General features: G+C 38.7%; 1 protein-coding gene across 1 annotated transcript in view; it reads right to left on the bottom strand.

The window, feature by feature from the left end:
- Positions 1 to 16863, bottom strand: part of SLC49A4 (solute carrier family 49 member 4) — a 58150-nt gene that overhangs the window by 14334 nt on the left and 26953 nt on the right. Inside the window, exons 3-6 of the mRNA XM_010218553.2 lie at positions 15088 to 15353; positions 10017 to 10146; positions 5195 to 5303; positions 4537 to 4604 (exon numbers count right to left, since the gene is read on the bottom strand). Coding sequence (XP_010216855.2) covers positions 4537 to 4604; positions 5195 to 5303; positions 10017 to 10146; positions 15088 to 15353 — 573 coding nt within the window. The remainder of the gene's footprint in view (positions 1 to 4536; positions 4605 to 5194; positions 5304 to 10016; positions 10147 to 15087; positions 15354 to 16863) is intronic.

Raw genomic sequence — 16863 nt, 5'->3', positions numbered from 1 at the left:
AATGTGATACACATCATTCAAAATACAGTTAAGACTCATTCCTGTGGCAGATGACAAAACTGCAAGTATCAGAATCCCCAGATAGAAGAGAATGGCTTTTGAACTCTCAGATTTATGGGCAATGAAACTCCCAAAGGCTTTGGCAAAGCAGGTTACTTTATATATATATATATATAAAGTATATTTGTATATATTTGTATATATATATATATTTGTATATATACTTGCTCTACAGGTGGCTGTACTGGTTTAAAATATTTCAGAAACCAAGAGGCTTGGTGCCACTCTTTTCCTACAGATATATCCTAGCAATCACCTGGGAAGGAATATCTGCATATCAGACTGCCCAAGAGTTTGCACTAGAGATAATAAAAAAGTTTTATACCAGGTGACAGTACAACTATTTTTTTCATGTGTTTTCAATCCTCTTTCAAGAAGACATAATACATTTGAAAAGTAATACATGGCATAATTACCAGTGCGACCATTCTCTTCAAAATGGATTTCGACATGGATACAGAAAGTGTATATATATTTATATACATATAATAGGAAAATCCAAGGTCGTTTATTCTATCAACAATGTGCTATAGTCTCCTGGTTATCAAGGAATATATGCCTTAGGAATGTCTCCTGCCCTCAGAGTCCTATGCTTCTCTCAGAACAGCTGCCTCGTGGTGGAATCAGTCCATCCTGTCGGTTTATTGCCTGCCCTCCCCTGACAATAACCACTTCACTGGCTGATACTGTGTCTTGTATATAGCTTACTTGGTAAAGCTGAATGCTACCAACACTTTGACAACTAGGATTTCTAGCTCCATATATATATATATATATATATATATATATATATATGTATATATATATATATGTATATATATATATACACACACACCCCTCTGTGCCTATATATATATATATAATATACATATATATCACAAGAGATGTACGAGTTATTGAATCTGAAAAATATATCACATCTTTCCTCCTGTTTTGACTCTCCCTGTAGTTTCATTCCACAGTGAATTTAGCAGTCAGTAATTCAATAAGTAGTCAAAGATGATCAATGCTGCACATGATATTAAAAGCTTATAACTGTAGTGTTCAAATGGCATATGCATTACTCTCTAGTGGTAGCTGCTAGTTTTTCCTAACGATTCATACCGAGCAATCAGGATCACGTCTCTTCAATAGTAAGACAGATTCTTTAATTATTCTTTTCCATCACTGGGGTCAAAATCAGGAACATAAAAAGCTTTTCAGAAGCACAACAAAGTGCAAACGTTATTTTTCTTCCAGAGATTCCCTTTACCTGTTGGCGGCCAACACCAGTATTTCCTGTTCTGAGACATAAGAGCAGTTACATATATACTGCCCAATTTAAAAAAAAAAAAAAAAGTAAGAAAGCCTTCAGGAAGAGAGATTCACAAAAAACAGGGCTGGAAGGGGTCATTAGAGAACCCTTTATTTCTGTCCTACTACTTGGGATATGTGTGGATGGCAGGATGCACCTAAACCATTCAAGACAGTTGAGCAGAGCAAGTATCTCCCTTCACTTAGTGGCTGCAATTCTTTCTGGCAGAAAGAACATGGTTTTGGTATCAGTGGTAGAAACATCCTTTAAGGACCACTGGGATACCATGGGAATCAGAACCATGGGACAAACATAAACTGAAAGTTTTAAGTGGCTGCTGAATTTAACAAACAACAGAAATAATGGAAACAGTAACTCAGCAAACTGTCCTGGATTTGGCAATAGAGGAATTTCTGCTTCTTATCTGGGTACAGGAGAATAAAGATGATTATAAAACTAGTCAACTTTTCAGAACACTAGTTTCAATCCAATAATTATCATGCTTTTTATTTTTCCCTCCTGTCCTAGAGCCAATGATTCATGCCTTCAAATCCCTCTGTTCTCTTCAAAATCTTCTTCAGCTTCAAGCAGGTAGTTGGGTATCCACATCTGCTGGAAATGTGGGCACTACAGGACAGAAGGTGTAAACTTGCCTATAACTCATCTAGGACACAGGTCTCTGAGCCCAGCATTGGTAACTGTCTCCTGCAATCCACCCAATCTAGCTCTCCACCCCATCCTACAGTTAAATTTGTAAGATAAACCTGCTATTGACAACACTCTCTGTTGCTACGGAAGTTATCACCATGTCAAAGTCTCAGCATTTTGACTACGCTTTTGGTTAAAAGCTAAAATATATGTTGTGCTGTGAAGAATAAAGCTTCAGAAATATTTATGATCATTAGCAAATGTGACAAAATAAAAAAAAAATCAGAGAGCAGAGAGATTTATGTTTTCAGTGCAATAATATCAATAGTGGTCTTCGACATTGCTCTTCTTCAAACCAGTATCATTCTAAAGCTGCCAGCACAGGATACAGGAACTGCCAGAAACCCAAAATAGCCCAGGCTTTTCAATTACGAAAATGCACTACACAAATTAGCTAAACATATGTAAGTTCATGGCAATGGGGAGGGCAGGGATTGGAAAGCAGAACGATTTATACACTGTGCTGAGAAAAACTTGCACCATTTTGAAAATGAGATAAATAAATTTCCAAACTGTGCATTACTTTTAATATAGAAGATTTAACACCTACTGTGACATATAGGGACAAATTCTCTGGTGCAAACCTCAGGTTGCTGAAGTTGCATATCTAAATGACAGAATCTATGCTGCCAAAAACGAGAAGAGCGAATTTCTAAGCTGTACCAATTCTGATTTGACAAATTAGTAGAAGCAAAGTTAGGAAAAACAACAGCTTCTCAGGAATGGCTAAGGGAGAGAGCTCCTTGCTTGACAAGTCACAGCTCTGACACTGAAAAACATCAGCTTGTCACAGGTGATAAGAATCATTACCTAATTTTCCTAATTACAACTTTCAGCAGATTACAGTCCAACTCGTCATTGATTCAATGCTACACATAGGTAACTGCTGAATAGGCTTAGGAGGGAGACTCATCCATCAGCAGTGACAAATCACCCCCTCCCTCACTTTTTGTGGGCAAACCCTCCAGTTTGAACTGCTTGAGTTGGAAAGACATGGTTGAAGATAGACTGTTGGTATTATTTTTTTTAACTTGCTCAAAACCTAAATGCTACAAGAGCCTAGTATTCATTTGGGTTTGAAATCAATTCCAAAGAAGTTAGACTGTCAATGCTTCCTTCTACTTAACTCAGGCAATATATTAAATAAATTCATATTCCATAAAGGTTGAGATTTGCAAGTTGGCACAGAGTCAGCAGATTCCCTCCTGACAAAGTAAAGGGAGCTGCTAAGGGTGCTCCTCTACTTTTGAAATGCCCTAATATAAGAGAGATTAATCTCAGATGTGAAGGATTAGACCAGCACACTAACTCCTTCATCACATAACCTGCTATAGAATCTAGGTCATTTACTGGGTAGAGTTTCCTTTATAGCATCTGGTTTTAAACATTTACTTGTTTTAGACAAAAAACCTCATATCCAAGCAGAGCTAATCAAAAATGCTTTGCAGAAGCAATCAGTATGATCTGGGTCTGAATAGACCAAGTCCTCTGGGCAGCATTTGGACTGGAGAGAAGAAACATTTTCTTTCCTTTCCTAGGTCAGAGGGTATTTTCCTCACCTTCCTTTCTGGCTGCCAGGCAGTATGCAAAATGTCAGGAAAAAAAAAAAACACGTGTTTCTTTAAGCATTACCTCCTATTTATCATACACAAAAAAAGAGCTTTAAGTTCTGCCACAAGATGATGCCAGTTTGGGTCTACAATCCCACAGCCACTATGATGACAGATCCCTATGCTTGCAGAACTCCTATCTGAAAATATGATTGGTTTTAACTGTTTTATAAACTCCCTGCTCAAGGAAAGGTGTGTGTGGTAGGGGGTTGTTTTGTTTTTGTTTTTTTTTGCTTTCTTTTGTTCTTTTTTAAAGGCAGCTCACTGGAGAGAAGGCCACAGCCTTTAGGCAGGGCTTTCCATTCTTTTCTCTGCCCGCTCCCCACGCCACTCAGCATTCACGACAGGCAGAGGTACCAGTGTCTGCATATACAGAAAGAAAGCCACTACACAGCACGTAACAGAGAGCTGTTAGGTCATACCAGAATCCAACAGCCTAGCCAAAATGGGTCCAGACTATTTTGGGGTGGAACTTCATGTTACTGTGGTTGTGTTGCCCATGTGACATTCCCAAAATCCTTTCAGGAATCATTACGTCCAAAAATGATGATGGAAGAAGACAGACACTCTTATTTCTCTGATGTTTTCCAAATCTGCTAGAAGGCATAATATTTTCACAATAACTATGTTCAAAAGAAAGCACTCATCAGCAAGCACTTGTCAAGAATAACTATACGACTTGTCAGCTTGAGACATATGCACACAGACCAGTAAATATGGTCATGGCTCTACAAACACACACATCATAACCCTGGAATTATGCATTTTCCATTTCAAGTATCTAAAAGGTGAGAGTTAGTGAGAGTAAATGCCAAATTATAATGACAGTTGAAGAAATGGAGAAGGATATATAATTAGCCTTACCTTGCCATTGCTATGCCAACAACACAACCTCCAACTATGGACCAAAATCCAATCCAGCCTGCATCTACCTGATGGAGAACAAAGAAATGAACATGGAGAAATGTATTAAAGCTGAAAATATGAATTTTACTTTCAATAAAATAAATAAATAAAAGGTGAACAGGGGCTGCAAACTGCTAGCAAACCTCTCCCAATTTGAATAGCCATATTTTTTCTAGAATATTTTAAGGAAAAGATATGACCGAGTAGCCTATGACCTGAATGTGACCTCTCCTTAAACAGTCCCCTATATTACATTTTTTAAAAATAGGACTCTATTAAAAGCTTAAAAATCCTCTTCTCTCCTCTTCATCCTTTCCACCTGGTAAACATTATTTTCTTTGACTAAAGCCAACTATACTCACACTTGTCTCTGCCTCTGTTCCTGTCAGAAGGTGCATACAGTTCTGAAAATATTGGCCAGTAGTGAAAATTTCACAGGAAGAATCATGACAGTTTGGAATGCCAAATCTACAGTTTATTTTGTTTTAAGTTTCAGGAGAAGAGGGGCCCATATGTATTAATAGAATCTTAAAAAAGAAGATTTGCTAAAAATTGCATGTTAGTACAAAATAAGAACATATCAATTGCAGGTGATTATCAGTCAGGAGATACTTACTTGGCTTACATGAACTGGTGTTAATATCATATCCAGAACACCAGACCAGCCAGAGAAAACACCCAATGGTATAGCATAGGCTAGAGCAATCATCAAGAATCGGAAATTGCTGTGAAGACAAAACATACACAATTAGCTGCTGCTTATATTAGAAATTGTACCAATATTATCTGCAAGAGGAAATTCCAGCCTAGAATCTATACTCTGCCCAACCAGAAAAATAACAGAGGTCTGAAGAATGAGTAAGCCAGAAAAAACAAGTAAGGTATCAGGCTATGTCACTAAAATTCCAGCGGTTGAGATATTAATGCCTTAGCACCATAATAAAAAATATATATATACATAAAAAAGAGCCATTCCCTCTACATAGTTTAAAGATTTTTGTAATGTGCTGGGCTCATATGTTTCTCATTTCCGCAAACAAATTGGGGCAACCTATTAACCTAAGTATATATTAGGAACAATAAGCACTAATTCAAATGACAAAAAGCATATTTCAAGTATAAACTGAGAGATTCATGTTCATTGAACAGTACTCTTTCTGTTCTACTATTTTTAAGTTTGGTGAAATGCAGGGCTTGTGGAATGAGCTGGGTACAGTAGCACGCATCGAAAATGTAGAGAGTTTGAACTATCAAAAGCAGACATAAGATTCTGCTCTGAATATTCAATGTGGTTGGATTTTTTCCCCAGTTAAAATTATTCAATCTTCAGCATTCAGTGAAGATGAAGCAGTCAAAGTTACTATCTTCACCCTAGAAAACTAAATGGGAGTTAGCAAGTAATTCCTACCAATACCACCACTAACCTCCATTACTGCAAATGAAAGCAAACAGAAAGCTTCTGCTAACAGAGGCCCTATTCTTCCTCTGAAATATTTCAATTTGGGAATAAACACAGAAAATATGCCTCAGATTCTGCAACATTGATATTTCTAAGCATTTTCATGGTCATTCCAATTATTTTGTTGCTTCTGAAATTCTTCCCAAGGTGGTATCTGTGTAGGCAACATAAAATGTGCCTCCCTCCATCCTTCAAGTAAGTAACATAAAATACTTTTCAATACCCATTCCTTGGCATGCAGTGGCAATTTGATAGTACATAGTTACCAAAGCCAAGAAGAAGGAAAAGAGCTTCTAATTTATTCTCCAAAACATTCAAAGATTTGCAGCTTATGTTTTTTTACTTCTTTAGAAGATTCAAAACACACCACTCTTTGGATGCTATTCATTTTCACACATCCGCTTCTTGAATAACACATTTACATCATATGGACATATCCTCGTCTTTCAATATCATTCATGTCAGATTTATTTTTTAATGCAAAGAAAAACAACTCCCAAACTTTCTCTTCTTCCATGCTCTGATTATATTTCTCAGAACACATTTGCTTTCTGCCTGACAACTTTTTTTCTCTCTTAAGAATGTCATACTCTTATCCTAATCTATGTTGCATCATCTTGGCATCTATTAATGCAGACTTTCTGAAATTATTTCAGGCTATTCATGTTAAAGTTATTCCAGTATTTGCAGAATAAAATAAAAGGGAAGTGTCCCACCGTCCATGGGTCAAACCATGCTGTTCCCCACCATGCCAACTTTTATGACAGTGTATCAGCATTAGCCACTTTTTCAGACACTCTGCTAGAATATGAATCGTCTTTTTTTTTTTCCTTCCCCCCCCCCCATCCAATGCTACTGGAATCCATCAAAGAGGCTAGTTCAAAGGGGAGCATTGTCAAAGTCACTCAGCATTTTTGGAGAAGTTTGACAGTGCCTACTATCATCAGGCATACTGTGAGCAGGTGTCTGATTGGATGATGATACCACATCATGGTTTCATTAAAAAAAAAAAAGGATAGGAACCCTATTATGAGCTTTCAGGATTGCTTACATAGTCCCGTGAAAAATAAAAAACACATGCAATTGGTGAAAAGCATCTAATTACTTCAAAGTAACATCACTACAAGTTTTTATAATGTGAAATTTTAAAATGACTCATCAACTATTTGCTTGTATTAGATTTTTCCCCCCATGTAAATCAGTGACATACTCTGAAATGGGAGAAAAAAAAAAAAAAAAGGATGTTTACTTTACTCAAGAAACTGAGAAAGGGCATAGTACTTTTTCTAATGGAAATTCAAATTACACTTGTCGCAGAGTGTGATAGACTGTTAAAAGAATTGGGCTTAGCTCCCAAACCATGACTAATCTGTCATCTCCCATTGCAAGCTGAGAGAGTTGATACCAGGAGATAACCAGAGATCAGAGACACTCTATAATTTGTGAGAAGTAGGAATCCTTCAAGTCGGGGAAAAGAACAATGTTCCTAAACAAGCCCCAGAAAAACATCTTATGGAGGATAGTTTTTACAGACAGCAACCTAAAAAGAGAAGGGTGCACTAAGGTTTCCTTTTTGACCCTAAAAAGATGGAGAATACAACTCTGCAAGCAGCAGGCCACAGAATCGTAGAATCGTTATGGTTGGAAAAGACCTTCAAGATCAAGTCCAACCGTAAACCCCTCAACACCCTGTCTGCTAAACCATGTCCCTAAGTGCCTCATCTACATGTTGCTTCAACACTCATCGAGCTCTCAAGAAAAACAAACTGCCTTTGAAATGGAGAAGACTGCTCAATGACCTGAAGGTACCAAGGCGTGTACCAGTTGCAAGGATATGGTAAGATTTCTTTGGTAGCAAATGGGGAAAAGGTCAATGACTTTAATGGTGAAGTTGTGCTACACAGCTTTATTTTGAAGAAATAAAACTGAAACCTGAAATGATAGAAGAGAAATGATGAAAATCTTCTCAAGAGGTTTTTTGGTGTGCGGTTGGGTGAAGCCCACCAGCTCACATACACCCTAAATATATGCACCTTCAAAACAGAAGTTAAGGCTTCAATAAGTCATGATTTCTTGTACTTATCAGCTGATTACCTTCGGTCTTTACTGCTATGTCAGAAAAAGACTCTTTGTGCCAAGAATTATGAAATCTAGATTAGGCAAGCAGAAGATGTTTAATGAACCAGATGACAGATTTCTGTTGAAGCACAGCAGATACCATTTTCTTTTATAAAACACCCTTGCTTGATAGATTGTTGCTGAAAGGCTCCCCAAGATAAGTGATTTTAATGATGAACTGTTGATTGTTCCATGTGCTGAGGAATGAAGAATTGCCTTTGATAAGGGCTTGCATGAAAGAATGCGTAAGGCCAGAGGGAAGGAGGGACTGGAAATGATCTACCCCACTGCATTTCGAAAATCCCCTCGGATCTTGCAAACACTGTAGACTCTGCTCACGATTTAACTGTCCTGTTTCTTTTCTGAAGTTTTGTCGATTGGGGATGATAAGTCAGTTTTACCATTTACCTCCTGACTTCACCAGTACCTGAGATCCAGTGTTCACAGCACTTTGAACAAGCAATCTATTAGTTGCAAAGCTCCCAAATGGAGAACTGTCAAATGAAATTTTGTATTTCACCAGCAGTCAGGTGTCGTTTGGGTTTTTATTTGACAGCAACACTTTTACAATACAGCCCTCAGGCAGGGCCTCACCACACACCAGCTCATGTGTGTTACAGCATTACTGTGTGCATTAAGTGCCCTTACGGGGATAGCTATTTTTTTTTTTAATATCCTGAGTAGGTCAAATTGCAGACTAAACCAGCCAGCTGCATTTACACCTTTTCCCAACCATGAGCCTGCTGCAGGCTCATGAACATACATGAGTAAGCATTTTTTCTCACACTTCTGAAATACAGAGAAATATTTAATTACCAGAACTGAAACAAAACGCTCCGAAAACACCAAAAAACCTACATAAAGTAGGGCACGAGCTGCTTTTTCAGATCCTAAGCACACTTTTATGAAGTACAGCACAAGTCTGTAATAACTAAATGCATAAAGCTCTGCACTTATCCTATCAAGTTTTAAGTACCCCCATTTTACATAGATTTAGCTCCCATTACTAAATTACAGAAGAGACAATTGCAGCAACAGTTTGAAGCCATCAGTAAAGACAACCAGACTCTGCATCACGACAGCAGTTCTCTTATGCCCTGGGAAGTCTATCTGTGCAGTATTAGGTCCAGGGCAGAGGGCTGGACCACACATTCTACAAATGCTGGGGAAGAGACTCCATCTTATCAAAAAACCTTATAATCTAAGTGGATAGGACAAAAAAAAAACCCCAAACTGCAAAGTAGAAATGTCATTTTACTTTAAAACATCAACAGCTTTGAATAAAACTAATTGGAGTACTTGTCCAAAAATCACAGTTGGTCATTCCTATCCCCACTCCACATTTTAACATACAATGAATGAGATTTGGGTCACATAATGGTTTCAGATATTTCATTCCCATCTCCCACTGCTGAATGAGAGCAACTGGATATGCCTTTGATTGACAGGTAGAACCCAAATTCATTTCAATATAATGAGCATTGAAGAAAGCAGCTTATTAGCTAGTTATGCCCAGCGTTAACAACATCTCTCACATCTATGTAGACTTTTAACAATCTTGTATGAGCTGATGTAACAGAAGTGTTGTGTAAGAAAAACTGTGCTAACAGGATGATTACAGCAATGTTGATGCTGAAGGACTCTGGCATGAAAGCTTGTGATATACTCAATGGCTGAATACTTAATGTCTATGCTTTTTAGCAGTTAGCATCCTTTTATGTGACTGCATTAATATTTGATTTGATTTTGTTTAAAAGCACTGCAAACTAACTTGTTTGTTCTACGAGAAGATTAAAGCACACTTGTTTTTGTTTACTTAGGTGCTGAGCTGCTTTGAAGTGGAAACCCAAAGAGAACCTACCTTAAGAGTCTACAAAAACTTCTCCTGTAGCTAAGCCGTTGACTAGCTGCAGCCACGCTGGGAGGGAACGGAGGGCGTGAGGGGAAGTAGGCCAACGCTGCGGAAAATATCAAGGAAACCATTCCAAATTCTAAACAAGAGGGCAAAGAAAAACAAAACAGAGAACGGAGGTTAGAATCAAAAGACTTCTTCCAGCACAGTATCATCAGCTAGTCTGCAGTACATGAACTCTACCCCAAGTGCTTCACTGCTTCCAACACCAGATCTCTAACTTGAAGAGACTTTTTTTTTTTTGTCCCTTCGCAGTCAAGATTCCAAATTAGGATGGAGAATCAGTGAGATGGAGAAATACTGGCAGACCCTTCAAATGTCAAGAGCTGTGGAGTAAAAGTTCACCTATTAACAGTTAAGGGACTAAGTAAAGCAAAAGGAAAGCTGTTAGGAAGAGGGGATGGGGACGGATGTAGTCTGTAAGACAGATTCAAGTGAGTCCACTTGCAGTTTTAGAGAGAACTGCAGTATGAATATATGGTTGCATTGCCTTCTGATTGAAGTAATAAGATGCAGGTAACCACATGCTGGGGATTTTGAACAGATGGGACTGGGGAAGCCCCAGGGCATGGAATTGCAATTTGGAATTGCAATTTTGCAGTGAGCAAGATGATGAAGGTAAATAAAAGGTCAACCAAGGCAGCATTTTGAGCACAAACAGTATTACGTGGCAGTAGAACATGAAGAAAAAACTGCAGAAAGAGCCATGTCTCAAGAAAAGAGGGAATACAGGTAAGACGGAGAGAAAATGAAAAAAATACAGCTATTTCCAGATGCTCTTCTTGTTGAGCAGCAGGTATTCCAGATCAGTAGAAAATCAGTAGAAATCAGTGCAAAGTGATGAGCACCTCATGGAAAATCCTCACCAAGTCCTGTGATCAAACATTCTGAGGGAAAACAACTCGAGCCACAGTTGGTCTAATTTGTTTTACAGGACTTTAAAATGCATGTGGTGTTCCCCACAGTCCTCAATCCAAATATTTTTCCTATCTTCTTTGAAAACAAGATTCTTTATTGATGGAGACAAAAACATATAGCTGAAATGTGTTATCTTAAAAAGAGCTTGTGATCTTATTGCAATGAAGTGCTCACCAACACCACAAATAAATTCCAGCAGAGCTGAATACTCAGCTGCTTTAATTCTTTTTTTTTTTTTTTTTTTTTTTTTTTTAAATAAATCAATATGAATGTGGCACTCTGCCAGCTCTTCCGTTAAACCTAAAGAAAATAAATTCAGGACAGCAAAAAGTAATACTCAGAGTCTGAAGGGACCAGTGGTCAATGGGGAAGATATTTTTACCAAATAGGAAAAAAAAAAAAAAATCTGGATGGAATCTTCTACATAGGGAAAAAAAAAAAAAAAGTCTACATTAAATTTCATTCGAAGACTTACTGGGAACGTGCCAATGCCACTCTCCGAGCTCACTTTGAACTATCTGGTATCTCTTTCCTACCTGCAATCTAACGGACACTAACTAGACCTTCCCATAACAAATGCTCTGTGCTCCAGAAACACATTAATTCCTTCTCAAACATCATTGTTTTCAAGAACAGGAGCAGTGAAAAAAGAGCTGGCCACGGCCTGATATAAGAACTAGGCGAGAGGATCCTTCACTGTAAAGTGGCATTGGACGAGGAAGCAAAGCTTGCCAAAAGCTTTTTAACAGCTATTTATTCCTATTTAGCCCCTTCTGCATCTTGGTGTACATAGAGGCTTACAGGCACAGGCAAGTATATGTACACACATACACTGGAATTGCAACTTGAAAGAAAGATTTCAGAACTGCAAATGGGTACAGCCAACAAGAACAGACGAGCACACAAACATCTGAGGTGCTCATCCTTTATCATACTGCAGTGACCCAAGTTCTGCTTTTTGTGAGGAATGTAAGGCATAGATTTAAGTCACAGTAGTATTTTAGGTACCCCCCAAGCATATCCGATTTCTCAGATGTTGCATTCTTTTCAGGAAAAAAGTGCACACTTTTGTCATCACCATCATTTATTGTACCAGACCAGATAAGGATGAATATAATTGCAAGACAAATTTCAGAGTGTAGACTAAGAGTGAAGGGTAGTCCTGGTAAAAGATAAAATGTAAGTCCCACAAGAGCTCCTACACGGGAACCGACTGTCCGTTTCTCAACGATGCTGAACAGATGCAGCAAAACACTTGGAACTGGGCAAGTCAGCATCAACCAAGGTGTGAAAACGCTACCGTGACATACAGCAGTGTAAACCTTCTGCTGAGGAGTGAATCTGAAATGCTTCATGGAAAAATACCTGGGCTCCACACCACAATGACCTGTGAACATCAATGAGGAGAGATGCCTGTGCCTTACTGAGGAAGCAGGCACCCTGCTGCTTGAGTAAGAGGTTTACAGGGATACAGGCCACCTTGATACAAGTTATTTTTCCTTTTGAAAGGCTATCCATAAGACTAAAAACAGAACCAAAAACACCTCCAAATTAACCACAACCCCACAAAACTAGCAAGCAAAATTACCCCACCTTAAGCCTGCCCTGAACTGCAGGAAATTCTACATATAAGTGTGTATGTACGCTTATACACACACACATATATATATATACTTGACAAAAATGATTTCACATTAATCTTTAGGAAAGTACACGTCTCAGAGCTCTGGCTGGAGTCCAGAATAATTCAAGCTTACTTATGCAGTTCAGCTAATACAACTCAATCCTGATTTGCTACCTCTCGGCTATTCCAGATGTGAACCGGAATGTGTAGAGACACAGAAAGAGGTTGTGATAATTCAGCTGAGCTCTTAGTCCACATTTCAGACAAAAGAGCAGCAATTTATTAAAATACAGAAGAGACAGGAAATATCAGAGCAATTTCGGAATGGGCTTATAAGCAATTGCTTCATAATCACATCTGAGGTTAAGTTCTTGTAAAACTGACGTACTCATGGCACATTACTGATCTCAAATTAATAATTCATATTATACAATATTTTAGTAGACAGCACTAACTTTTGGAAGCTATTTAGCTAATATTATCTCATAAAACAACAAGCTCCATCATAACCAAAGCACATGTAAAAATGCAGAGTGCTTATCCTGTGCCACCGTCTTCTCTGAAGCATTTTAAACAAAAAGACATGCCAGTCCTGACTGCACTCGCTAAGAAAAAGGTAATAAGGACACTTGGGTTCAACTCGTTTAACAAACTGTATAATACCTTTATTAGATTCTCTGAAGTCAATTTGAGGTCCATATTCCACCCACATGATGAGCAGGATAAATGACACTCTATCATACCCATTTAAGTGTTTTGTGTTCTGCCGGTGAACAGAGCTGAAAACTGCCCCTTACTTGCCAAAAAGCAGATTTTCTTCCACCTCTGCATCCCACCTGCATAAGAGTGCAAGAGGAAGACGCTGGAGAAGTTGCTACTAGAGATCCCCAGGAGAGAGGACTGAGGTGAGACGGACAAGACAACTCCCATAAAGCATGGTAGGCAACCTTCTCTTGTGACGGTTCCAATAAACTGTAAACCTGTTGCAATTTTTGCCACCATGGTTTTAATTCTCTGCAGCCCAGTAAATACTCAGACATGAGCTCCTTGCCATTGCCTGATCAGCTAAAGAAGTTGTAGTTCCTGAAGCTAAAGCACTTAGGTTAATGCCCTTTTCTAAATACTGGATTTTTGCTCCTCATACTCACTGCTCTTCAGGACACTGACTTGCCTTCACTTTTCCTTCTCTCACACTGACCATTTTGTCATGCCATGAAGTCTTCAGGGTCTAACATCACATTTATCTCTGAAAAAAGGCCTAAGCAAAATCATATTTCTTTGTTTTACTGTATTTACTATAGTCCAGTAAAAAGGCAGATTACTCAAAAAGAAAGTCAAATACCCGCTTAAATAGTCATCTGACTTTCACTATGCTTTCTTTGAAGTAAGGCAGTGGCCCTCACCCAATAAAATATTAACTTGATGAAGTTTCCATAAAAATAATGACCAGGAAGAAGCGGTCACAAAAAGCCAACTGAATTCCCATAAACCTGAATATAAACTACACAGTATATATACTTTAAGTCTTCTGGAGTGCTTAAGGATAACTCCTGGCTGAATTTCACAGCTAGAATTAAGAGGGGAGAAAAAAAAAAAAAACTCCACAATGCCAAATGTGTCACTGACATGACATGGTAAAGTTCAGTTGTTCTTAATGCTATAGAAATTTATATCCACTAAGACCATGCCATAGAGTCTGAAACAAGTTAGGCAACTCTTTCTTCAAAGCCTGCTGCTGAGCATGGCTAATTTAGTTTTAAATAACACAAAGCGCTAGAGAAGCCACTGCAAGAAAAAAAAAAAAAAAAAAAAAAAAGGCAAGGAAAAGTTTTTTCGGGTAAATTTTACACCAGGATTTTTTTTTTCCACTACACTGTTGTCACTTCACTAAAATTGCTCAGTACATAAGAATTATGTGAATTTTGTTAAAACAGAAAGTCTATTGAGTTTTAATTTCAGCATCAGATCCTGAAATACTAATCATCTAATCGCATTTGAAAGGCATATGTAAATCCTAAATGCAGGCTGATTTAATGCTGAAAAGAATTTAATGTTGCAAGACTATTGGATTTCCATCCACATTTCCCCTCCTCACAAAAATGCACAGAAAGGAAAAAAAACAACCTGGAATGGACACATTTATTATGATAATTCAGGAAATGGCACTTTAGAAGCTGTCCTAGAAGATGTTTCTCTCAAGATCAGCTGTTTGAAGCAACTGAATGACTTCATTTAAGAGTCACTCAGTACAAATGGCCATTTTAAACTCTCACCTGCACAAGAGGGAACACAATTGAACTCTTCTGAGTAACAGGGTGGTGAAATGTTCTACTACTTTTCATGCATTTTTCCATCCAAGTTGTTTTCTTGGCAGACCAGCCACTAGAGGGCAATGGTTCACAAGTACCAACAAACCCATTGGTGATGCAACTCAAGTAAATATGTGTTTTAAAACATTATTATTATTTTAAATCACACCTGCATACAGTACAGCCTCGATGCGGTCCTTGATGTGCTCCATGTTGCTTCCCGCCCCGAGCTGATGCGATGATCCGTTAGGAGAAGGAACGACGAGAGGTCCCACCAGGAAGGCACCGGCGGCACCCAGGTAACTGAGCAGGGACGCGATGGCGGTGGCCGTGGCACGTTCATCCGGAGAAAACCACGTAGTGGACAGGAACGGCGCCGCGTTCATCACCGTCGGCCCTGCCAACCCGTTCAGCAGCTGCCCGCCGTGAATCAGTCTGCAACACAGAGTGGAAAGCAAAGCCATTTAGACATTTATTTTTATTTATTTATAAAATAATGGGAAAGATAGGCAGTGCTTGAGGTGGATTAAGTGCATAAATGCACTAGAAGTCCTGAACAAATAAATAAACATTCTCTTCACTAAAGGAGGCCCAGTTAGACCAGTTTAGAGAGCCCAGGGCTACCTCACTCTCATTCTCTCTCAGAAATGGAGAAGCCAATGTTCTGTTCAGAGAAGAAAAGCAAGAAGGAACTAAAGGGACTCTCTTTGCAGGAAAAGGTATCATGACAGGATATAAAAGGACAGAAGGCTTTAGGAAAGCTCTAAAAATATAAACACTCGAAATCTGATCCCTTCTATGCCTGCATAACAACAGAAGATTTAAATTTGTTATGCCAGCTCCGCAACTGAAACACTTCAGGCAAACACTCTGCGTGTTTTTTTCACTGCATTATTTATTTTCACTCACACGCTGAGCTGAGCTCCGCGTCCCGACGGCTGTGGTGGCGGCTGGCGAGGGCTCCGCGGGCCTCGGCACCATCTGCAATCTGCCCATGCTCAACACACTGGTGCAAGAGCCGAAGAAAGCCCGTTTTTTCCTCATTTTTCACACTCACCAGGATTTAACAGATAATACTGGTGACAAAGCTGAGATACTAGCTCCAAGCGCTGGAGTCTCTACCAGTTTTTGCTCAGTATTAGCACAACGAGCACATGCAAGAGGCACTTCCTGAAGGCTCTTCTAAATGTGGAATCCAGCCAGAACTCTTCCACTTTGACTTTTGCAAAAGTGATCAGCCTTGAAAGGCAAAAGCATTTTGGCATTTATACAGAAACCTCATGTCTGAAAAGAACAGCTAGCAAGTCAACCAAAATATTGCACCTCTCCAGAGCAGATCATCCATTGTGCAATAAAATAGTGGCAGATGCTATTTTAAAACGGATAAGGGAGGGAGAAGAGAAGAACTCTTTGCTTTTTAAAGTGTAGTGTGGACTCAAGTGTTATTGCTGCAAAACTGGAGTTGTCAGACATAAAAAGCTATGGTCTGCACATGGGAAAACATAGGCTCGCACGTGGGCAATGTTTCAAGTCACCAACAGCTAAATAATACACAGAGTGGCAGGAGGTTTTCATTTTCTTTTTTAAAGCACACGAAGGAAAAGGTATGCAAGAGAAAAGCTGACACTGTTTATCAAATTAACAAGCTCGCTTGCAACAATATATGCTACCAATTCCCAAATGATCAGAAATTAATTTTTAAGCAAATTTGTAAAAAAAAAAAAATACACATTATTAAAAGAAAAAGCTATCATATATAATCTGAAGGAGATGCTTTCTTACCTAGAAAAAATGCAGTCTCCACTCCAAAAAAAGGAAACACTCTTTTTCTAAAGTTTCCATAGGAAGGATAGATTTCACTGCTATGTGTTCATGAGGTGCTTAAGATGGACACCAGAAGTTAACCATGGTCAACTCTTGTCACTGCTCATTAAACTGGGACCTC

This window comes from Tinamus guttatus, unplaced genomic scaffold, assembly GCF_059628265.1.
Source record: "Tinamus guttatus ecotype Peru unplaced genomic scaffold, ASM5962826v1 Tinamus_guttatus_pri_ptg000060l, whole genome shotgun sequence".
Lineage (NCBI taxonomy): Eukaryota > Metazoa > Chordata > Aves > Tinamiformes > Tinamidae > Tinamus > Tinamus guttatus.
Note: the sequence above shows the minus strand (reverse complement) of the source record. Positions and strands in the feature narration are given on the sequence as shown.